At 34.1% G+C, this 27,234-nt stretch overlaps 1 protein-coding gene across 11 annotated transcripts in view; it reads right to left on the bottom strand.

The window, feature by feature from the left end:
• The window catches only part of LOC106881649 (transient receptor potential cation channel subfamily M member 3), a 701,312-nt gene that overhangs the window by 460,841 nt on the left and 213,237 nt on the right, over positions 1–27,234 (bottom strand). For 4 of the 11 annotated variants that reach the window (XM_089357689.1, XM_089357691.1, XM_052970747.2 and 1 more), the window contains exon 1: positions 354–1,225. The exons of the other annotated variants lie outside the window; for them this stretch is intronic. Coding sequence is in view for 2 of the 4 variants with exons in the window: in XM_052970747.2 (XP_052826707.1) it covers positions 354–584 (231 nt within the window). In the remaining 2 variants the exon portion in view is untranslated. Of the gene's footprint in view, positions 1–353; positions 1,226–27,234 lie in introns of those variants that run through there. 11 annotated transcript variants of the gene reach the window in all.

Genomic DNA, 27,234 nt, shown 5'->3' with positions numbered 1-27,234 from the left:
TGTTGTGAATGTGAGACCAAATTCAACAAGTTGCTAGACAACTTTGAATATATTGTACAAATAAATAAGTAAACAAATAAACAAAGAGAATGGTAAATAAGACAATCGGAATTACATTGAGATTGTAATTGGTATAAACCATGTGAGAGAAAGGAAATTATTTTTAAAACTCAACAAAGAATTCACTTTAAAGAAAAAGAACAAAACAATACAAAGAATAATTCTATATTTTTTTTTTTATATTTTCAGAAATTTTTTTCATAAATGGAAAACATTTTATAACTATTTTTATAAAGGTTAAATTTGTTTACTATAGAAAGTGGGGCAGAAAAAAACAAAACAAATAAACTTACCATATCAGATCCTCGTTTGAGGAAAGAACGTCGGATTATAGCTAAATCCTCAAAAATCGACGCTAAACTTGTACGCGACTGGTTATGATATTCTTTGTTGACCTGCAGCATGGTCAAAGATAATGATGACCCTGAGTTGGCCAAATTATTATTATATTCCAGAACAGGGCTTGCTAAGCTAAACCGAGAAGGAGTCTGGGAACTGGTTTTCCTGGACATATAGCTATTCATACAATTAACAAAGTAAAAATCATGAAAAAAATAAAAGACTACAAAATTTCTTGGACGATGAAAAATTCTATGAGACTAAGATTCCCTTAATGAAAAAAGTGGGAATAATTAATAGATTAGAAAAATATATTTAATATTGTTTTGGTATTTGGTTTGGCGTGTCTTTTTTTTTTTGTTTATGTATTGGTTCTTTTTTTTTAATTTTTCACGCAAGGAAACAAGAACTTGTCTAGTGTGGAGATAACTTTTTAAACCATGCCTATACACTAAATTAAGTTATAATACATTTTTAGTATTTACATTGTTTTAAGAAAGAAAGAAAAGTAGAAAAGTGGTAAAAACATTGTAGCAAAAAAACAAAAACAAAAACAAAATTCCAGTTTTAATCTTGTTTGGAGATTTTAGAGATCTAACTAAGAATAAATTTAGATTACCAGCTCTACCCAATGTCATGTTTAAAAAATCCAAAAATCTATAAATAACCATGACAAGAATGAAGAAAGGATATTATCTATAAGCACGTTAAACTTGGATTTTCTACTAATACGGATTCCGAGAGAGGAATCGGCACAAAGAAAATAACCAATTCTTTACAACTACATCATTCTATGTGCTGCTAGATTCTCTACATCCACACATCTAATCATCGCGGTGGCTGCTGCTGCTGCTGCTGCCAACGCTGGTGTTTTATAATGTGCTGCATAATACACCTTTTCTTTCTTTCTTTTCTTTTTTTTTTTAAGCATCAAATTCGGAAAGTATCCCTTCTACATAGGAACCCACCAGAACACTGTAAATATAAAACAAAAGAATCGCTATCAACAGGAGGGTTCGGTTTGGAATATATTCTCATGCTAAGAAAATCAATAATTTAAATCCTTTAGCCAATAGCTCCAATCGGTTATGAGGAACTTTCTGATAGAACTGCTCTGTGTAGGTGAAGGCAGCAATGACAATACGAGAAGCAGCAGCAACAGAAGCAGCAGCAACAGAAGTAGCAGCAACAGAAGCAGCAGCAGTTTTTGACAGAGATGCAGTAAAAGAGAAGAAATATAGAGAGAAGTTATTGAGAGATGTAGTTGTGTGATTATTGACAACAAAACAAAATCGAAACACTTATATTAGGGAAGATAGCACTTACTATATACAGGTGGGTGAGTGTGTATGTGTGTATATGTATATATATATATATATATATATATATATATATATATATATATATATATTTGTGTGTATATATATATATATATATATTTGTGTGTATATATATATATATATATATATATATATATATATATATATTATGTATGTGTGTGTGCGTGCATGAAAGTATGCATGAATGTATACGTTTTTATATTTGTGTGAATATAAATAGGTATACGTATACACATATATAAATATGTATGTATGTATGTATGTATGTATAGATAGATAGATAGATAGATAGATAGAGAAACAGATATTTAGACATAGATATATATATATCTAGACATATAAACACACACACATACATATGTATATGTATACTATCACCTACATATACATACAAATATATACATATATATCAATAGAAACTCACACACATATACATAACACTCACATACATGTGCATATATATATATACATAGCTATGCACACATTCACAAACATATAAATTGTGTGTGTATATATGTATTATGCATGACTATATTTATGACTGTATATGTACACACACATACACACTCACAAACATAAATTAAGTGTGTATATGTGTGTGCGTGACTGTGTATTTGTGTCTGTATGTATACACACACATATAGACATGGTTGCATAATTAGAAACTTTGCTTCACTTTCACATGGTTTGGGGTTTTCCTTCCCACTAAATGACACCTTGGGCAAGCGTCTCATATTATAACATCAGGCTGATCAGTTCCTTGTATGTGGAATTGGTATATGGAGACAGTACTGAAGTCCTATTCCCTCTGGCCTTCCCCCACTTGAACTCACTCTACCTTGACACAGTGTGGACTTAGTTCCCCATTGACAGGCCCTGGGTATGTGTGGTTACGTTGGATTATAAGGTTAAGGTAATTAGGTAAATGGATATGTATTAATTTGTATATATGCATTCTTTTTTTTATATTTTCTTCCAAGAGTGGAGCCTACGTCCTTATCCCAGCATCATGGCTGTTAGTTTTGATCCAGTAAACTAGACCGCTTGGCAAAGCTAGTGTAAATGGGATGGAGGTATGTTGAATTGTTAGTATAGTTGTTATTGTCTGTGCGGATAGTTTTATAAGACATCTATTTGATATATATCATAGGCCAACCCTTGACCATTTACTAAATTCACTCCACAACCCAATCCAAATTGTAGCTGCTATCACCAACCATCCAATTCATATTTATCATTAATGACCTTACTCCCTTAAATCAACCCTTGTTCATCATTCAGTATATTTGACTCCCACCTCCCCACCTTGTCCAATCTTTAACTGTCCCTCATTCTCTCCATCACACACTTGGAATCACTACCCAGTGACACTTTCTGCAGCTCTACCCCAACCTGGGGGCCAAGCTCTTCACTGATTTCTCCCACCCACTCATTTATAATGTGAGCATTCATTCACTTGTCTCCTCTACAACAAGACACCTATTCTGGCCCCCTTTCTTCATATCTCTTATCTTTTACTTGTTTCAGTCATTTGACTGGGACCATGCTGGGGCACCACCTTGATGGGTTTTAGTCCAGGCCTTATGGTTTTAAGCTTAATACTTATTATATTGGCCTCTTTTGCTGAACTGCTAAGTTACAGGGACATAAACACACCAGCACCATGGGAGGGGGACATAAACACACCAGCACCATGGGAGGAGGACAAACACAGACACAAAGGCACATAGATATGTACATACATATATACAATGGGCTTCTTTCAGTTTCTGTCTACCAAGTCAAGTGGGACTGAACCCAGGACCATGTGGTTGGGAAGCAAGTTTCTTACCACACAGTCATGCCTTTCATCACCTAACATAAACTGCCCCCCACCCTGCTAAAGTTAACCCCCTGCTCAGCTGAAGAAATTAGTCTTGCAAGTTACATGAAGACTAAGCTAGTGCTGGGGCCATCAAAAAAAAAAAAATAAATAAATAAAGCACTGAGTACTCTGTTAAGTGTTTGGTGTTAGGAAAGGCACTCAGCCATTGAAACTGTACCAAAGCAGATATTGGAGGACAATGGACAATACAGTCCTCCAACTGATCAGACCCAGTCAAACCCACCAACACATAGCAGCATGGAAGATGCTAAAAGCTGGTGACGACAATGATGATGACAATGCTGCTACTGTTGATGATGATGATGTATGTATGTGTAAGTTCTTTTCTCAACCACATGGTTTTAAGTTCAGTCCCACTATCTGGCACCAAGGACACAAAACTTGGACCAACCAAAGTCTTGTGAACTGAACTTGGTAGACAGAAACTGAATCAAGAAACTGGTAATCAGTGCTTTAGTTATTGTTTACATCCCTTGTCTAAGAACCCACTAAAACATACACTTATACACACACAGTATACATGTATATATATATATATATACACACTCATACTGGGACACTGCCTTGAATTTTTAGTTGAAGGAATCAATTCCAGAACTTCTTTCTTAAGCCTGATGCTTATTCTATCAGTCGCTTTGCTGAACCACTAAGTTGCAAGGATGCAAATACACCAACACCAGTTGTCAAGCACTGTGGGAGTGGGACAGAGACAGAACCCCCCCCCCCCCCCACACACACACACACACTCACACACAGACATATATATAAATATAATGGGCTTCTTTCAGTTTCCATCTACCAAATCCACTCACAAGGCTTTGGTCGGCCCATGGCAATAGAAGAAAACACTTGCCCAAGGTGACTGAACTTAGAACCATGTGACTGGGAAGCAAGCTTACCACAAAACCATGCCTGCGCCTATATAAATATATATATATATATATATATATATATATATATATATATGTATATATATATATGAACACATGTATTTATGTTTGTGTGTGCATGTTTATGTCTCCTTGACCTGACATCATGACTCAGTAATAAAATGAGCATCACTGTTATACAATACACATAGCATCATTCATTTCCAATGTTCCATGAAAAGCATGCCCAGCCATGGGGAAATATTGCCTTGCTTGGAAACAGGTAAGGCTGCTGAAAGGAAAATGTATCTGGCTGTAGAAAATTTGCCTCAACGATTTCCATCTAACCCATACAAGCATGAAAAAGTAAATGGTAAAATGATGATGAGGATGATGATGATGATGACGATGATGATATAAACATATAGACAAAGAAATGGGAAATAGGAAAATATAAACTGCACATAAAAATACATAAAGTATATTTTCTTTTATTTTTTTATTCTTTTACTTGTTTCAGTCATTTGAATGCGGCCATGCTGGAACACTGCATTTAGTTGAACAAATTGACCCCAGGACTTATTCTTTGTTAGCCTAGTACTTGTTCTATCGTACTCTTTTCCCGAACCACTAAGTTACAGGGATGTAAACACAGCAGCATTGGTTGCCAAGCGATGTTGGGGGGGGGGGGACAAACACACACACGCACACACATACATCATCATCATCATTGTTTAACATCCACTTTCCATGCTAACGTCAAACGATGATGATGATGATGATGATGATGATGTATGTGTGTGTGTGTGTTTGTCCCCATATATACATATATAAACGATGATGATGATGACGATGATATATATATATATATATATATATATATGTGTGTGTGTGTGTGCGGGCGACACATGAAATTTTTCGAGCGGGATCGTTGCCAGTGCCCCTGGACTGGCTCATGTGCGGGCGACACATGAAATGTTTCGAGCGGGATTGTGGCCAGTGCCCCTTGACTGGCCCATGTGCGGGCGACACATGAAATCTTTCGAGCGAGATCGTTGCCGGTGCCCCTGGACTGGCTTATGTGCGGGCGACACATGAGATCTTTCGAGCGAGATCGTTGCCGGTGCCCCTGGACTGGCTCATGTGCGGACGACACATGATATCTTTCGAGCGAGATCGTTGCCAGTGCCCCTGGACTGGCTCTTGTGCGGGTGACACATGAAATTATTCGAGTGAGTTCGTTGCCAGTGCCCCTGAACTGGCTCTTGTGTGGGACTGTCGTAGGATTTTCGTAGGATTTTCGAGCAAGATCGTTGCCAGTGCCCCTGGACTGGCTCATGTGCGGGCGACACATGAAATCTTTCGAGCAGGATCGTTGCCGATGCCCCTGGACTGGCTCATGTGCGGGCGACACATGAAATCTTTTGAGCTGGATCGTTGCCGGTGCCCTTGGATTGGCTCATGTGCGGGCGACACATGAAATCTTCCGAGCGGGATCGTTGCCGGTGCCCCTGGGCTGGCTCTTGTGCGAGTGACACATGAGGGTTTTCGAGCGAGATTGTTGCCAGTACCGCCTGACTGGCCTTTGTGAGGGTGACACGTAAAAGCACCCACTACACTCTCTGAGTGGTTGGCGTTAGGAAGGGCATCCAGCTGTAGAAACTCTGCCAAATCAGACTGGAGCCTGGTGTAGCCATCTGGTTTCACCAGTCCTCAGTCAAATCGTCCAACCCATGCTAGCATGGAAAGCGGACGTTAAACGACGACGACGACGATATATATTTATTTATATATATATATATGACGGGCTTCTTTCAATTTCTGTCTACCAAATCCACTGACAAGGCTTTGGTCGGCCCGAGGCTATAGTAGAAGACACTTGCCCAAAGTGCCACGCAGTGTGACTGAACCCGTAACAATGTGGTTGGTGAGCAAGCTACTTACCACACAGCCAAAATGTTCATCATTATGGTTTTCTTTGGTGATCACATCCTTCATATAAGGAATCCATGTGGATACACACACACACATACACGCACACAGACCATGCATTGGGAACAAAAGGTATAAACTGCATGATGTGTGTATCCTATTTTTTTCCAATATGTATACACAATATATACATATATATATATTATATATGTGGGTGGGTATATATAAATATACAGGGAGCAATGTGTAATTTGTCGCTACTTTATACTTTTAATTTCGTGCATGCGTGTTGTTTGTTTTTGATTTTGTTGACTGCACAGTATAGTAGGGTCAGTTGGGCGATTTTATAGAATAAATTTACTCTTTAGTATTTCAAGATATATTTATGTGATTGTGGTAAATATATCTGTTAAAATGAAATGTCGGTGTCATTCTTATTTTTGTGTAATCTAGACGACAATATATTCACTGGACCCTGTATGTATATATAAATGTGTGTGTGTGTGTGTGTGTGTGTGTGTGTGTGTGTGTGTGTGTGTGTGTGCTTGATCGCTAAATCTATAAGTTTTTTATTCTCTCTCTGTTTATTTTCTCTTATTCCTTTCTGTTGAAGAGCGTAGGCTCGAAACATGAAAGACTTCCTCACTTTCCTGAGCATCAAACTAATACCCTTGCTTGTTGTTCATACCCTTATCTTCATCTTCTGTTTTTCTGAAACTTTCAACTATATATATATATATATATATATATATATATATATATATATATATATATATATATATATACATGTATGGATGTGTGTGTGTGTATATATACAGATATATGTATATACACATGTGTGTATGTGTTTGTGTGTGCGTATGTATATATATATATATATATATATATATATATACAGGGATGGCCATAAGTTGTTTTACCCATTTCTTTATTATTATTAGAAATGGGTAAAGCAACTCATGGCCATCCCTGTGTACACACACACACACATACACAGAAAGGGACAGAGACAGATATTTATATATAAGTGGGTGTGTGTGTGTATTTATATGTTATATACGTGTTTGGGTGGGTTTATATGTATACCTATATAGATGTATAAGTTTTATATTCATATATATAAACATGCATATTTATAAATATGTATATTTAGATATTGAATATATGCATGAGAGAAAAGTTTAAGACCATTTGCCCATGGAAGCTTCTCTATGTTGTTGAGCTTTTCCTTATATCTGAATCTGTAGTAGAATTAGAAATTAAATTCCAGGCTTGGAAGTAAATCCTGGAATTAATGTGCTTTAGAATTAACTAAGCAAAGACAAAATTCTAGGAAGCAGGAAAACAAACAACACACAAATCTCATTAGGAAAATAACTTTGTTAATGATAAAGGCACTGGCAGGGATTCTACAGGGTGTACTCAATGCAAACTGTGGACACGTAAGAAATGGAATGGATAGCTAACAGAGAAAGTAGGTTTTATGTGTGGCTGATGCACAGAAGCAATACACAGTAAAAGCACAAGGGAAGTATATTTTTTTTTGTCAAATGTTCAAAAGGATCCACAGAGGTAGTAGGCAGTTTTTGTTACCTAGGTAATGAGCTTGCTTCCCAACCACATGGTTCTGAGTTCAATCCCACTGCATGACACCTTGGGCAAGTGTTTTCTCAGGCTGACCAAAGCCTTGCAGTAGGCAGAATCTGAAAGAAGCCCATTGTCATCATCATCAATATGTGTGTGTGTGTGTGTGTGTGTGTGTGTGTGTGTGTGTGTGTGTGTGTGTGTGTGTGTCGTAGTGTCTGTTTTTGCCCAACACCACTACTTGACAACTGGTGTTGGTGTGTTTACATCCTTGTAACTTAGCAGTTCAACAAAAAGGACCAATACAATAAGAGCTAGGCTTTAAAAAATTAGTCTTAGGGCCTATTTTTTTTTTTTTTACTAAAACCCTTCAAGGTGGTGCTCCAGCATAGCCACAATCAAATAACTGATTCAACTAAAAAACAAAAGATAGGTGACCTAACAGACAGTGGAGGAGGTTGCTCTGAAAGCATGGTTGCTACAATAATAATAGGATGGAGAATGTTCAGAGAGCCATTATCTCGTTTGATAACAAAAAAGCATCTCTCTCAGAGTTAAGGGTAGATTGTATGATGCTTGTACACAAACAACAATGCTAGATGATAGTGAAATGTAAGCTATGAATGCAGAGGACATGCAAAAGCTAGTAAGAAATGAAGCTAGCATACTCTGCTGGCTGGCTGTGCAAAATCAATGTGCAAGAATGATAAAGTGCAAATGTGTTGAGAGAAAAATAGGGTGTAATAGGAATCAGACGCAGTGTGCAAGAGAGAAGACTGCATTGGTGATGCATATGGATGAGAACAGCTGCATAAAGACAAAGTGCAAATGTGTTGAGAGAAACATTGGGTATAAGAGGAATCAGATGTAGTGTATCAGAGAGATGACTGCACTGGTAATGCATACAGATGAAGATAGTTGTATAAAGAAGTACTGATCACCAACTGTAGATGGAGCCTGTAGAAGAGGGAAACCCAGAAAGGCATGGAATGAAGTAGTAAAGAATGACCTCCAAATTTGAGTTCCACAGAGGAAATGACAAAAGACTGAGATGATTGGTGAGTTGCTCTACTCAAGAAGATTCAACCATCTCAGTACAAATGAGGGCCTAAAAGCATATTGTTTGCATCTATGTGTCTGAACCCCATGACAGGACATGTTTGCATGGAAGATCTGTAAAAAGTAAAACAGCTTGGATGGTAGTGACTTTTGTTTGAGTGATGTCATGACAAAGTGTTAGAAACATACACACATACCTGTTTTCAACTAAAGCCCTGGGCCAACCAAAGTCTTATGGATGGTTTCGGTAGATGGAAACTGAATGAAGTCTGTTGTATTGTGGATTTGTTAGCTAACTCCTCCTACATCGTTTTATCGATTTTGATGAAGTTTGACATGTGAGTAGAACTCATGTCTGGAAACCTTGTGACATACTTAGATTGTTGAAAAAAAATCGATAATAGGGCCCCTGGAAGGGATCCTTATATCTACTCCATATAACTAATATAGCTTATTTAAACATCCAAGGGAAATAACCCATAGCACCTGCACTTAAAATTGTCAGTTTTTAGTGAAGCAATCAATTTTTGATTCTCATGATCAGCAGACCTAATTCTGCATTTCACTACTTGCAGTTTTAAACTGCTAGTCCTTATTATTGCACTTTTTTGATTTGACTCTTAAACCTTAGAGACTTCATTCATACATTTATATACATACATACTTTCTTTGCACTTATATATACTACATTTATATATTAGCTTTAATAAATTAGCCTTGATAAAGTTAACCTTTAAAATGCCATGATGAGTAAGAGCACGAGTGAGTGCTTCTACTTCACAAGCTGCTCTAATGTATCAATGGCGATCTCAGGTAAGTCTCTGATTCATTATATTTGATATTTACTAAATCAAACAATTATTCTTCGTCTATTCTACTTCAATATCTAAACAGTTATATACATATTGCTGTAATTAATTTAGATATTGCATGAATAGACATTTTTTCAACATATCCAAATAACTAAATGTTGGCAATGCATGCAAGGTCTTCAATTAAACTTGATTACATGTTGAATGCCCATAACTCCGAAAATTCTGCATTTTACCAGTTAAACTTTTCTGATGACAGTAGATAAATTTTTGATTCCAGAACGTATTTAATAAGTGTGTCCCAATCCTGCTTTTACACATGGACAGCTCTATGTCAGATGCTCTAGAGTTGGAAATCTGGAAAATTTATTCATTTATGCACCCAATGGCAAAACTAAAAACATTGTGTATCACGAAGCCCTGCAAGACTGAAATTTTGGAACAAAGATGCCTCTCCCTCTGACAACCTCTGACAACCTCTCTGACCAACCTCCGGAAACCTCTCTCAACAACCTCCAACAATCTCTCTCGCCAACCTCTCTCATCAACCTCTGACAATCTTTCTCGCCAACCTCCAACAATTTCTCCCACCTCCAGCTGACAGTTTTTCGTACTTTTTCGCGAAGGACAATACACCTTTTGTGGCAGTTGTAATGAAATTACTTTTTTATATCAGAGTAATAAGGCGTTTAAATAGAACATCTTTACCCCCAGGAATTACCAGGTACACCAGCTAGTATATATATATATATATATATATATATATATATATATATATATGTGTGTGTGTGTGTGTGTGTGTGTGTGTGTGTGTGTGTGTTATATGTGTACATATATATAACAAAAATACGAGTACAGAAAATCACATCTTTAATTCACCATAGATTTTTTAATCACTTTTTTACCTTCTTCTTATAAATATGTGTGTGTGTGTGCATGCACAATGGTCTTGTTTTGGTTTCTATCTTTCAGATCTATTACCAAAGGTTTGTTGAGCCCGAGGCTATAGTAGAAAAGAAACGGTGTCATACAATGGGATCAAACCCAAAACCACATGGTTGTGAAGTGAATCTCTTAACAACACAACTGTTCATATATATGTGCATACATATGTGTTGTAGGTTGTATGTGTTTGTGTGCACATGTGTGTGCATGTGCTTGTGCATACATGGATTTTTTTTTACATGTGAGATATAAAAATACATAATACAACCACAATGGCAAATAGGTTTTAATTGGTAATTAATGAACTAATATCATAAACTTACTTTATTGTATTTTTATGCAATTTACATTTTACTTCATCTCTTGTTTCCCTGTTCACACATGTAGGAATGTGTAACTAAGGAGACGTGCCAGTGCACACACACGTGTCTGTATTTCTATACATATCTCTGTGTGTTTATACGCGTATGTGTGAACACATTCATTAATTGTATGTATGTATGTATGTATGCATGTATCTGTGTATTTGTATGCGTTTGTAAATGTACATACATGTATACTTGTGTCGATAGGGTTATGCACGTGCATGTTATGTATCTTTTATCGTTTACTTGTAAGAGTGTGTGTGTGTGTGTGCGTGTGTGTGTGTGGTGTGTGTGCGTGTGTGTGTGTGGTGTGTGTGCGTGTGTGTGTGTGTGTGCATGCACATATGCTTGTGTGTACATGTGTGTGGAGCCACTTGGCTTACTGGTTAGGGTATTGAACTCATTATCATAAGAGTGTGGTTTCAATTCCTGGACTGGGGAGTGTGTTGTGGCCATGCTGGGGCAGCACCTTGAAGAATTTTAGTTGAACAAATTAACCCCAGTACTTATTCATTTTAAGCCTGGTACTTATTCTATTCAGTCTCTTTTGCTGAACCACTAGGTTACAGATATGCAAACACATCAAAACCAGTTGTCAAGTGGTGGTGGTGGGGGACAAACACAGATACAAAGATCTATCTATCTATATATATATATGCAAGAGTAGAAGACACTTGCCCAAGGTGCCATGCAGTGGGATTGAACCTGGAACTATGTGGCTGAGAAGCAATCTTCTTACTATACAGCCATGTCTGCAAGATGTATTTGCACATATATGTATGTGGTTGTAATTGTGCAAGTGTGTATAGTTTTGTGTGCATGTCAGTGTGTGTGTGTGTGTGAACAAGTATGGGTTCTGTGTTTATGGAATGGAAATGGTGAAGTGTTTTGATGGTTCTTCATCTAAGTAGTATAACCATTAACTTAATCTCTCATTCTTCAAGAGTTACATTCTTAATAATATAGTCATTATAACTGGAACTAAACTGCTATTCAATTCCATGAATAAAATAAAACATGGATTTCTCTGAATACTGTATATGCTGAGATTCTAAATTTGGAAACCAAAGTAGGTGCAGGCCAGCATTGACAAAAACCTCAGAGTAATCCTCACGTAATCCTTAATAGCATGTCTTATCCATATATCTTTTACTCTGCATTTTACTACCTGGGCTTTATTTTTTCTCAAAATGCACTGTGTATGGTTCAGGAATTTGCTTGTAAACTGTGTGCTTTTGGGTTCAGTCTCAGGACATGACATGGCACTTTGCGCAAGTGTCTTTTACTATAGACCTGGGCTGACCAAAGCTTTGTGCGTGGATTTGGTCAACAGAAACTGAAAGAACTCCATTGTATGAATGTGTGTGCATGTGCATGTGTGTGTGTGAGAGAGAGAGAGAGAGAGAGAGAGAGAGAGAGAGAGTGGAGGTGCATGGCTTAGTGGTTCGGGTGTTGAACTCATAATCATAAGATTGTAGTTTCGATTCCTAGATAGGACAATGTGTTGTGATTTTCATTTCACATGCTGTGTTCTAGATTTCACATGTTATGTTCTTCATTCCACATTAATCCAGTCCACTCATTTGGCAAAAATGTTTAATCCAGTGACGAACAGGGAGTGAATATATACACCACAGAATCCAGGAAAACAGCCTTATGAGCCTATGGCACAGGAAGGACTCGATATATATATATAAATACATCACATTGCAGCTTTAATAATAAAGCATAGTACTCTACCTCCAGTATTCGAGTACTATTTTTTCCCACCTTGTTTCAGATTTATGTGCTTACTCTGGTGTATATATATATATATATATATATATATATATATATATATATATATATATATATATAGAGAGAGAGAGAGAGAGAGAGAGAGAGAGAGAGTTGAAACTTATAGAAAAACAAGGGATGGAGACAGGTGTGTGACCGACAAGCAGGTGTATTAGTTTGATTCATGGGAAAATGAAAAAGTCTTTTACGTTTACACACATATACATACCCACACACACACACACACACACACACACACACACACACACAAAAGAGAATATATATCTGTCTTATATAAATTATATAAGCTTGGAGAAAAATGCCAAGTGAACATTATTTCTCCGATAATTGAGTTTAATTACAAATTTAAAGAAAAAGGAACAGCAAAGTGAATATTAGTTTACTACCTTAAAATTATGTACAGGAATTTTAGTGGCATTTAATTGATATAAAAAATGTTCAACTAGAACTCTATATGATTGATACATAACAAATTCAAGACTATTGCCATATTTTTTCATATATAATGTGTGCTTGTGTATAACGTGCTTTACAATGCTTTAATGATAACCCATAACAATTATCTCCAGTGTATTACATGCACTGCTTTTTTTTTTTTTTGTAGGATTATGATGTATAGAAATAGAAGTCTTTAATCAAAATTTATTATAATTGGTTTCTAAAATTCATATAACTTCAGTCATTTTGATTGTAGCACATTAAATTGATCACTGCACTAAAGAAAGAGTAGACTATGATAAAATATCATAAGTTTGTATATTTTGTTAACTTTTTTTGATACCAGCCCTACTGAGACTACATTGGCTCAATGATACAAGCTTCCAGCCTTGAAGTGATCCAAATTAAAACTTTCTAACAAAATATTGTATCAATTTATGTTCCAAACACCAGCTTAATGAATTGACTAAATTCTTTGTTATCTTTAAAATTAATTGTAACACAAGCAATGTATTTCTACAAAAATATGGCAACAGTTACTTAAATTAAAACTGTCCATCAACATTTCATGCTTATCTGTTCCAAACACAAGCTTAACCCTTTAACATTCAGGTTACTCTGTCACATTTAATGCTTACATATTCACAAATTTTTGAATTTATCATGTATTATTTTGTAGCTTCAAGATTTCAATGAAGTGACTGTATATCTTTTGAATGACATTTTAGAATAGATGTGAAAGGCCAGATTTGGCTGTTTTGAACATAAAAGAAGTAGAATATTTTGGGCCAGATCTGGTTTTTTAAATGCTAAAGGGTTAATAGTAACAATTATTTTACTAAATTCTTCATTATTTGCAAAATTTTATTGTAACAAAAACACTGTATTTCTACAGAAATTTAGCAACAAAAGGGTCAAAGTAACCTAAAATGAAACCTTCCATCAAAATTTTACATTAATCTGTTCCAAATATAAGCTTAACAGTGACACAGTTACTTTACAAAATTCTTCATTATTTTCAGAATCAACTGAAATGAAGGTAGAATTTTTCATTTGAAATGTGGAAATGAAAGAGTAAATGTAATAAACCAAATCAAAAGTGATTTTGAAATTTACCTGGAGTCGGTTGTGAAAGTGTGTCTGCTGTCAAGTCAACCTGTGCAATGTCATTCAGTAAGAAAAGATATAAAAGGCAAAACAGAATGTAAGCACTTCCGATGAAATAATTTCATGATCAGTTGCTCTTTGAACAGAAAGGTATATAGTGATGGTTCATTATAATTACTTTTCCTTTTTTTTCTCTTCTTTTTTTTTTCCAGTTTATATTCACTTTTCAATAATGATACTATCTATGCATTATCATTATTGATTATTTATTGACTTAATGTTCACCTTAACCATTTTTGTTATAATATTTCTGTTGGAAAATACTTTGTTTCAATTATTTTTTGAAAATAATAAACAATTTTTTAAAACAGCTTCATTATTATTAAGCTGTTGTTTGGAGCATAAATTTGCATAAAGGTTTTAATTTAGATCCCTTGGTATACAAGGGTTAACAGAATAAACTTATGACACTCATATTCTAACCCTTCCACCAAAAGCAGCAGTCAAATGGTTAATCTACAGATATTTTATCATGATCCACTCTTTCTTTGAGGGGCAATGAACAATTTACTGTATCACAATCAACTGAGTTAAATAATATGGTCACTAGCATGGTATCTGTAATTTAAGTACAACAGCTGTGTCTAAATGATTTAAAACATTTCTTTTTATGTATTTTGCAATTGTTGTTAACCCAAGTAAAGTCACATTTGATATTTCAAGAGTTCACTGTTCAGTAATCTCACAGAATGAAAAATACATTAAACCAAGATAACAATTAAAATAAGAACATTCTTTAAAAGGGTAGACTTGAAAACAGAGTGAATTTTCTTAATGTTTATTACATCATTGATTCAGACTTCAGATTTGTATTTTGAGCTTTGAACACAGAAAAAGAGAAAATCATCATGAAGTATTTTTGGAAAAATACATCTATCTAAAATATGTATATCGAATTCATTTAAGCTTTTTGATACTGACTTGTCTGAGACTGACCCTGGTATATTACCTTTGTTACTCGGGTAATTATGAACCATCACTATATACCTTTCTGTTCAAAGAGCAACTGATCATGAAATTATTTCAACAGAAGTGCTTACATTCCATTTTGTCTTTTATATCTTTTCTTACTGAACGACATTGCACAGGTTGACTTCAGTTTATGGTACAACCTTCCTGTTTTGAAGTGATCTAAATTAAAATTTCTCATTAAAATTAAATGCTAATTCATTTTCCAAACATCAGTTTAAAAATGGCAAAATTATTTTACTAAATTCTTCATTATTTTCAAAATTAAAGGTCCATTTCTACGTAAATATCATAATGAAAGGGTTAATAACACCACTTCACATCTATAATTATCTATGTCAGTCTCATCAAGGTTCTCATCTACTCCTGGACTGCAACATAAAGCATCTTTAATCCTTCTACCAGTGTTCCAGTCATGACCTTCACTAAACTGGGTTGTGTTATCTGCATATACTGCAAGAATATCAAGTGCAAACACTTCTGCACAGAATTTGATATTCACCTGATATTGTCTAGGTGTGCTCAGTTTAAGTACCTAATTCAACTAAATCTTAATTATATTTTATATATACGCGCACGCGCGCACACACACACACACACATAGCTCAGCAAATGTGCTGGTTTCAACTTGTTTGCTCTAGCAATTTCTACCAAAATCCTGAATCTATAAAATAGCAAAGTGAATGCTTTTAGATGGCACACCTATAGTAAAGAACTTCTTCCAAGCTACTCTTAGATGACACACCTATAGTAAAGAACTTCTTCCAAGCTACATGTCTCTTTAAAGCAGAATTATAGAATGTGCACAAACCAATAAGGAAAAATATTCTTTTGTCATCCTATTTTATATTAACTATTCTAATTCTGAACTTAGTTAATGTAAATACCTCTTAATTTTCCAATTATTTTTTTGTCTTAAATTTGCTCCCCAAACACATGTACTTGGGTTCAGTTACACTGCATGGCTCCTTGGACAAGTGTCTTCTATTGTCTGCTCTGGGCAGACAAAGCCTTGTAAGTGGATATGGTAGATGTAAACTGAAAGAAGCCTATCATATATGGATATATGTGTATGTACCTGCATTTGTTTCTCCCAAAACAGTATTTTAATGTTAGTGAAAATTAGAAAAATGAGTTATAGTGACAAAGTAGTTGATGATAAGATATTTCTACAGTGGAATTGGTTACCTCGATTTAAGTGCTTCACAAACACTTTTTTTCCCTCATTTCTCAAGGCACAATTTAGAAAACTATAAATATTATTCACACACTATATTCATAAAGTCAATAAGCGTATTAAAAAATAAGATATTTATGTATTTTTTTTAGCTTATAAATATCAATAATTCATACTGTGGAAAAATTATTAAATACTTCTTTATTCAAAAAAGAAACATATCAAGTTTTCATATTTAGAATTTCTGTTAAGATTTTTCGCATTTTAAGAGACATATTACTTTTGTGGTGCAAACATGACTGTATGGTTAAGAAACTGTAGGTTTTATTTCTATTATAACTACTTTCATACCAGGAATTTGTGTTATATATGAATATGATATATAGAACATCATTGCATTGTCTACTCTAAGACAGTTGGGAGTAATAATAATACTGTTAGGTATAAAAATGCCTATATTAGCTTTATTTCAGTTATATACTGACACTATATCTAAACATATATTTAACCAACCACTTGGTTGGTTAACTATATATGTATGTGTATATGTATGTATATATATATATGTATATATATATATATATATATATATATATATATATATATATATATATATATATATATATATATATATATATATATATATATATATATATATATACCATCGTCATATATGTGCATGCGTATATATATATATACCATCATCATCATCATTGTGTGTTATATTTGTATTCTGTGAAAGTTGCTCACAATTAAAAGTGATGTTGTCACTTCTCTTGCCACCAATTCATCCACTCTCTTCATGCCTTTGAATGTAGATGAAATATGAGATCCTTTACCTGAAAACCCAGTATAGGTTTGTGAAAGAAAGGGCATCTGGCTCGAAAACAAACAATACCTCAATAGTATATTCATTCAACCCATGTTAGCATGGGTTAGATGAATATAAAACAAATGAAAGAAGGTGCATGACTGGGAATGACTGGCTTAAATATTAGAGAAGAGAGAATGAGAAGGGAAGGAATGCATGTTGGTGAAAGAGATCATCACATACATATTTGATTTCTTAACTTCCAACTGAAATACAATCCGACTAATTTCGTGTAACATACCAACTGAGCTTCTGATAATCTCTGCAACTTAATAGCTTATGCTTTGATGAATAATTATTGATTTATTAAATTGGCGCAAGGCTATAAATATTTAGGAAGTGGTACTCTCAATTATGCTGGCAATTCTTTGATTGTGCTTTATTTTATTAACCCCTGAAGGTTCACAAGCGAAGTTGAACTTGGAGAAATTTGAACTCAGAACAAAGTTAGCCATAACTATAATTACATACTGCAAGGCATTTTGTCCAATTATCTGACAATTCTAATCAATTGACAGCAATTTTCATGAATATTATTTACATCTGGGAAGACATATCTGGTACACTATCAGCTGTAAATATGATTCCATCATCTTTTGCCATCCTTCCTTCTTACTGGCATGGGTTAGCAAGTTTGACAGGATCCAGTGGGGCTGAGGACTGCATCCTACTCCACTGTCAACTTTGGCATGTTTTCTACACCTGGACACTTTTTTTAATGTTCAACCACTTCACAGAGTGTACTGGGTACTAATCTTCATGGCATCAGCATGAGTGATGTCACCATGTCACTTGCAAGATCCTTTGAGTGAGTGCAGTTACAGCAGAGAAAGAGACAGCTACGTGTTAGAAGATGAAGGTTCAAATATGAGAGAATGGGCCAGAAGAGAACAGGTTTCTTGCTGTTGAGGACTGCTGGTTACTCACATTATAAAAGAAGGGGTGGATGTAACTAGATAAAATAGCAGTGACGAAGTGTTGGAATAGACCTTCAAAGTACAAAAAGGTATATACAAGTGAAAGAAAATAGAAGAGCAGAAAGTATGATGGATAGAGGTTGCAAGACAGTATGGGGACAGTGAGGAATATTATAATTTCATACTTGATATAATAAGCTTTTGTAGAAAACAAAATATGAGTACAAATGTACACACACACACACATGTCCTTATCATAATTTTACATTCAATGGGATAGATTAGAAAAGAATTATTGAAGCAATATTCTGTGGCAGAAAATAGTATGCTACATTTGTGTGTGAACATGTGTGTGCTTGTATTGTTTTGTCTTGACATTGTGTGGTAGTGGTAAATGGATGCCACCACACAAGTGGTATTGTTTGTTCCAGATCCTCCATGAAAACATATCTGGCAAAAGACATATTATGCTTTCACTTAGCAATAGTAATACTATTAATCAGTTGTTAGGACTCAATGTATTCGCATTGTAGAGTAAAGCCGTAGGCAATTACAGAGTGTAATATCAATTAATGAATAAATGACAAAAGAACAGGAGTTATGTAATCACCTTCAATAGCTTACAGCTGTTTCTGCAATACAAAGCAGTGCACTCCAATTCTATTATCATTTATATGTGCATGTGTGTGTGTGTATGTGTATGTATATATTGTAGATATATAAGATATATATATAATATGTAATATATGTATCTATACATATATATATATATGTATTCATATATATACATTATATATGCACACATACACAATATATATATATATATATATATATATATATATATATATATATATATAATATGTATATTTTTACACATATATATTTATATATATACACGCATGTGCACATCTACATTTCTACACACATATATATCCATGCAGAGTGGAAATAACTAATTAAGAAGAATAATTTGACATTGCAACAAACACCATGAAAGCTAGAAATATAACCATTCAATCATTCAGTGGAAATGAAGTCCTTCCTTTGTTAAACCATAAGAATGAAAAATGTTTAGTAAAGAAAGAAAAGTTGATTTGTGAAACATTACTTTACATTATTGTTATTATCATTATGACAGTGTTGAGAAATAAATTGGTTAATAACATTTCTTGAAGGAAATGTTAGGAGATAACAGTAGCCTTCACAAAATTGGTTTGCTTGTATTGGTTTTTATGTGTTTGTTGTATTTTATTTATGTCGAAAGAAAAATACATATGTATAAAAAACTCATTTTTCAAGCTGACATATACACATACACACATACATACACACACATCTGTGTGCACACACATACACATACACACATCAAGATGTCAGTGAAAAATGATAGAGGTGCAGATGTAATGGCAGTGGTGGTGGGAGTGGGGAGAGAAAGAGTAAGTAAATCAAATATTGATTTATAAGTGACTGAAACAGTTCATTCTCTCTCTCTCATTTTTGTTTTGTTTGTATCTATAACAGGCATGGTGGTGTGGTAAGAAGCTTGATTAGTGACCACATGGTTCCGGGTTCAGTCCCACTGGGTTTCACCTTGGACAAGTATCTTCTACTATTAGTCGCATGCTGACCAAAGCCTTGTGAGTGGATTTGGTAGAGGAGAAACTGAAAGAAGTCCTTCATATATATATATGTGTGTGTGTGTGTGTGTGTGTGTGTGTGTGTGTGTGTGTGTCTGTTTTTGTTCCCCATCATGACTTGACAGCTGGTGTTGATGTGTTCATGTCCCTATAACTTAACAGTTTGACAAAAGGGACCTAGAGAATAAGTACAAGGCTGAAAAGAAACATGAACTATGGCTGATTCATTCAACTAAAAACTCTCCAAAGCAGTGCTCCAGCATGGCCACAGTCTAATGACTGAAACATGTAAAAGTGTAAAAAAAGAAGAAAAAAAACAGGGACTAGTAAAAAATACAGCCTGAAGTGAGGAGCATCAAGGTATAGATTCCATTAGTGTTCAAAGCCAACATACTGGAAAGAAGTAATAAAAAAAAAAACAACGAAATGACAATAAAAAAAAATAACAACACTAAGGGTGAAGTAATTTAACTATTTTCTGTGAAAGACAGATTTGAAGGAAGGAAAAGTCTATTTTCTGAGAGTTAATTAAACAGATTCATTTAATGATGTCAATATGGCAAAACATATGCAAAAACTTTGATTATCATATATATGGGAAAAAATATATAAATACATATATTCAACCATACACTCATGGTAAATCAGAAAATTTTTAATAATAATTTTTGCCTGCTACTTCATGCTTAATTTCAACATTATTCATAGATTGAAGTAGTGTATGGTATGAAATGTTTTTGTAAAAATAGATTCCACAGAAACTGATAAAGGTTGCTGTGGCAAATGATAAGTACGAAATGTTTGTATAAATGAATAAATTATTTTGCTGTGGGGAATATGGTTTATTCCTTAGAATTCAAAAACTGACTCATTCTCTCTCCTGCCTCAGTGTTCTTCTGTTTTCTCTTACTCTTTTACTTGTTTCAGTCATTTGACTGTGGGCATGGCTGAAGCATCACCTGTAGTTGAACAAATTGACCCCAGGACTTATTCTTTGTAAGCCGAGTACTTATTCTATCAGTCTCTTTTGCTGAACCGCTAAGTTACAGGGACATAAACACACCAACATTGGTTATCAAGCGATGGTGGTGGGGACAACACAGACACACAAATACATATATATATATATATATATATATATATATATATATATATATATACATATATATATATATACATATATATATATATATACATATATATATATATACATATATATATATATACATATATATATATATACATATATATATATATACATATATATATATATATACATATATATATATATACATATATATATATATACATATATATATATATATACATATATATATATATATATATATATATATATATATACATATACATATATATATATATATATATATACATATACATATATATATATATATATATATATACATATACATATATATATATATATATATATATATATATATATATATATATATATATATATATACATATATACATATATCATCATCATCATCATCATTTAACGTCCACCCTCCATGCCAGCATGGGTTGGATAATTTCACAAGACCCGGCCAAGCAGAAGCTTGCACCAGACTTCTGTGACTGTTTTAGCAAGGTTTTTACAGCTAGTTGCCCATCCTAATACCAACCATTCAGCAGAGTGGGCTTAGTGCTTTTTACATGGCACAAGTGAGGTCAGTTTTAGCAAGGATGCCCTTCCAAACACCAGCCACTTTACAGTGTGGACTGGGTACTTTTAAGTGGTACCTGCACTGACAGGGTCACCAAGTACTTGCAAGACAAAAAAAAAAACAAATAAAATCAGAGGTGGCACATTGAAGGAGGAGACCTTGTTTCAGATGATGAAAGGTTATATATATATATACACAACAGGCTTCTTTCAGTTTCCATCTACCAAATCCACCCACAAGGTTTTAGTCAACACAATGCTATAGTAGCAGACACTTGCCCAAGGTGCCACACAGTGGGACTGAACCCAGAACCATGTGGTTGAGAAGCTCTCAAAAATTAAAAGAAAATGGAAAAATAATCCAGAACCCTTGTCTGGTACCAGATCGATCCCAAAATCTAATCATTTCATGCCAGTCACGAGGCCAATCATCCTTGAAAGTTTTATCCAAATCCATCCAGTGGTTCTTGAGATATCTTGTCCATGGGCAAACAAACAAACAAACACAACTGAAAACAGTACTTCCTCTCACTAAGGCGGAGGTAATAACACTGATTGGGATGGAACAAGAACATTTTTGTCAGATTTTATCTGAAAATTTTTTCCAGTACATGTAATGATAACATAATGTAGGAATGGTATAAGTGAAGGAGGCATGGGTGTAAGGTTAAGAACTTTTCTTCCCAATGAAATGATTTCAGGTTAAGTCCCACAGTGTGGTACTTTGGGCAAGTGTTTTGTATAATCGTCCAAGACAACCAAAGCTTTGTGAATGGATTTAATAGACACAAAATGAAAGTATGTCATGTACTCACACACACACACACACACACACACACACACACACACACACACACATGTATATTTATTACTCTTATTCAAGAATGATGTTGACAGGGATTTCAAAGTTTCAGTCAGTTAAGCTGTCATTGAACTACGATGCATTAGAGTTAGTCTTGCCTTTATATGCATCGCAGCCTGACGATGGCTTAACTGGCCAAAACTTCAAAGTCACTGTCATCAACATTCTTGTATAAGAATAAATTTGCACTGGACAGAAGTAGAGAGTAACTCATCAGATAAATGTAAAATTGTTTTTATTATAACTCAATATAAAAACAAACATTTATATAATACTAGCAGAAATACCCGGCTTTGCCCGGGTTAAAGAGAATAATGAAATCTAAAAACGCCGTCTAGACTACGCAACCCTCAACTGTTAGTAGCTACAATATCATATTTCTACATTAATAACTCTCCAATCCATGTCAGCATGGAACATAGACATTAAGTGGAATGCCAGTCTCTCATCTAGGAGGGCCTTGAAATCAATGTTACCAACTGGGGACTATGTGTGTTGCAGTGATAATAAAAAGACCCAAAGGAGGCCTGCAACGAAATAATTTTACTCAACACTTTGCAAGTGAATCAGTAGAGGCAAAGATGCGTCTCATTTACTTGACAATTTATGCACCACATTGCAGAAATCACAATGTAAGTATATCTGAAAGGGTAGTCTTACACCGTTGTACCGTTGAATTACAAATAATGCTCATCTGTTATGTTCGGGTTAAAATTTCATCAACATCAAAAATATATGAATTTTCATGGGAGATATGGCCGTTATACATAGAATATAATTTCCAAATTTCATAAAGATCCATTCAGTACTTTTGACGTAGTTTTGGATAAGAAAACAAATGACTAATGTGTGTGTTTGTGTGAATGTGTTTGTGTGTGATGGGTGTATATATGTATAGATATCTGTATACATGTATATATATGTATATATGTGTACATATTACATGTACATCTATCTATATATACATCTACACATATGTATACATATACATGTATGCATATAGATCTATATCTATATATATATCTATGCATATACGTGTACATATACATGTATATGTATACATATACATCTCTTTCTCTCTCTTTCTCTCTTTCTCTCTCTCTGAAAGTATCTGTAATTACAGTATCGAAATGTGATTGTTTCAGTTAGTGGAATAACGTGTACATATACATCTATATGTATACATATACATCTCTCTCTCTCTCTCTCTCTCTCTCTCTCTCTCTCTCTCTCTCTCTCTCTCTCTTTCTCTCTCTCTGAAAGTATCTGTCATTACAGTATCAAAATGCGATTGTTTCAGTTAGTAGAATAGTTTCATTTTTAAAGTGAAAGTATTTGACATGAGTGTTTTTGTTTCACTTTTGACACGTAATACTTAAATAGTGGAGGAGATATTATGTTGCCGTGGGCTCGAACTCTGCAAGAAGTTAAAAAATTTTTTGACTAAAACACAACTGGAACCCAAAGTAAGGCATCTGTAAAATTTGAATGAAATTGGTTGCGTAGTTCTCGAGTTTTAGGGATTCACACAGACAGACAGACAGACAGACAGACAGACAGACAGACAGACAGACAGACAGACAGACAGACAGACAGACACACATTCTCATTTTTATATATATAGATATTTATACAAATGTGTCTGCACATTAATGTCATCTTGTCTCAACATCACATGTAAGGTGTAAATGAGCATCGTCATTATACAAGTGATGTCCTTTGTTTACAATCTGTGAAAATATATCAAGCCATATCTCTAGCTACTTTATTTGGAATCAGGTGAGAGTTAGCAATAGGAAGTGCATCCAGCCATAGAGAATTTGACTTAACAAATTCTATCAGGTGCATACATGCATGGAAAAGTGGACATTAAAATGATAATGATGAAGACCATTCAAATATAGATGATTAATTATTAAACAGCAACTTCAGTTTTTACCAAAAAAATTAATATTCTATCTTCTCTCTCTCTAATAAATCCATCAAAAAAAAAAAATTTTATATGGACATTATTTTATAAAAAAAAAAACATTTCAAGTGAGACATCATTTAGTTGTGAGACATCAGTGAGACATCAGTCTCTTTTGTTAAAAATAGCCATTCTTCATAGTAGATTGGTAAGCTTAATGAGAGGAACCACATAGTAACAATAAATAAATAAATGAATTAACAAAAAATTCAATAATTTATATAGAAAGTTATATACTAATTAACAGAAATGTATCACTCATGCTTTCTTTTACAACATAGGTGGGATGGAAAATGGAAGGAAACAGATTGTTTTTATAGACATTAAAAAAAAATCTGGTATATGAACTGTATTGACAAAAACAAAACAACAAAGAAATTATTATGATTAGCTGTTATAAAATTATGCTTTGACACATTGATATATTATGCTGTCAAGTGAAGACTGAGCCATTTCAGCCATTATTTCAATAAATATGTAGATAATGTGTTATATTTATAATGAAGTTCTTATAAGCAAAATCAGGATACTTCATTGCCATGATTTCTCTATTGACTTGTTCTTTAAATTTAGAAATTTTGCAAGAAATCCAGCTACTAGGTTAAGAATACATTTGCTGATACCCCAGTTAAAACCAAATTTTTCTTTTTTTGTCCTAAGTACTCTACTATGGTTATTTCTAATACTGAAGATATTGGAGACAATCAAATCTATCTACTAGTTCAGTATCCCTTTGTAATTAATTTATTAATTAATCATACACATTAATACTTGCACACATGCCTACATACATACATGGTGATTGTCTACTCTTTACACAGAGTTTGACCACCTCCTGTACCTACACCTTAGCCCTTTCATGGCGTCTGATGTGGCTTTTTAAACCAGACAATGTTCTGAAAAAACACCCACACAGATTGCACCTCTGATTTGAACTACCAATACCTGCAGGTAAGTTCTGCTCATTGTGGATCTTAACATGTCTTTTAAGACCCCCATTGGATTTGCAAGCCTTCTGGCATACACCACATTCAAACGTGTGCACAGACATATCGTCAGAATATAAGTCAGAATAACCAAGGTTAAAGAGCTTCTACCTGTCATGGGCAGGTAGAAGCTCTTTAACCTTGGTTGGTAATATATATACATACATACATACATACACACATACATAGTCAAAAAAAGAGAAAGAGAAATGAAGGAGAGTGTGTAAATATACAGGGATTGTGCATATGTACACACACAAACATATACATGTGTTTGTATATTTGCATGACAGTATGCTTTTCACTGGTCCAAGCATCAAATAACTTGCAACCAGTTTGCCTTCAGACCACATTATACTATCTTAGAACAAACAACACACAGGATTATGTAGTCTGTGACACACTATACTTAAAAAAAGAAGACAGGGTGGTCACGGCTGGACTGCCTTTGATCATAAGTCTGATCACAGATCTGCTTGACTTAGCACTAAACCACAACAATGACAACAGCAACATATCAAAACACTTTTATCAGTTAAGTTCTGGGAAAAACAAGAAGAAATTTCATCTCTAAACTTTGCATATTTGGTTTATGCAAATTGATTGAACTTCCTGGAGAATAGTGAATGCAAGGAGAAATAAATCTGAAATTCAAATTTAATCAACTTTGCATAACATTTTCATTAGTGTCAATTACAGAGGAGCTAAGAAGTTAGCACAATAACTCTATCACGAGTTCTGTGCGGTGACATAATTATATTTTCCTACAACTGCCTTGCCGTTAGTTATTTCCGAAATGCAATCCATACTCTCTCTTAGAAGCTGGTCATAATTTCTTTTTGCTGTTCTTAGTTTTACTTTATTCTTATAATCACTAAATGCCAGTACAAAACATATGCTTAGTTAGTTTTCTTCAATAATTTTCATTATAGTTAATCTATTCCATTCCACTTTACACTTCTTATTTTAGATGCAAACTGAACTCAATAATTGGAATCTCCCGGGCTAAAAAAAAAAAAATAATTAGTTTGATTCCTAAATTCCAATTATATTCAGTAATTCAATTTTTAAAAAATTCTTAGCTCATTTATATTTATTGTCTTCTAATAATTTATGCAATGGAAATGTAACCTATTAGCATATCATTTAAGAGTTATATATTTTCTTCATACCTTTGCACTAGTTAGTGAGGTATGTCCATTAAGATGTTTACCAGAAACTCACCTGTACAAATGTTGTTGAAGGAACTAAAACAACATCGCCTTTTTTGTTATCATATTTCTGTTAAAATATGGCCTTTGTTTCTATCAATTTTGAAAATAACAAAAAATTCAGCAAACTAACTTCATCATCATTAACCCTTTTCACACCAACCCAAATGAAACATCTTTGGTTCTATGATTTAAAATGATCAAAATTAAAACCTTGCATCAAACTTTCATGTTAATGTTTCAAATAGTAGGTCAACAGACATAAATATTTTACTAAATTCTTCATATTTTCAAAATTAATTGTAACAAAGGTAATGTACTTCAATAGAAATTATTGTCATCCATGTTCCATT

Source organism: Octopus bimaculoides, chromosome 9 (genome assembly GCF_046866305.1).
Source record: "Octopus bimaculoides isolate indiv1 chromosome 9, ASM4686630v1, whole genome shotgun sequence".
Classification (NCBI taxonomy): domain Eukaryota; kingdom Metazoa; phylum Mollusca; class Cephalopoda; order Octopoda; family Octopodidae; genus Octopus; species Octopus bimaculoides.
This window is presented reverse-complemented; position numbering and strand designations above follow the sequence as displayed.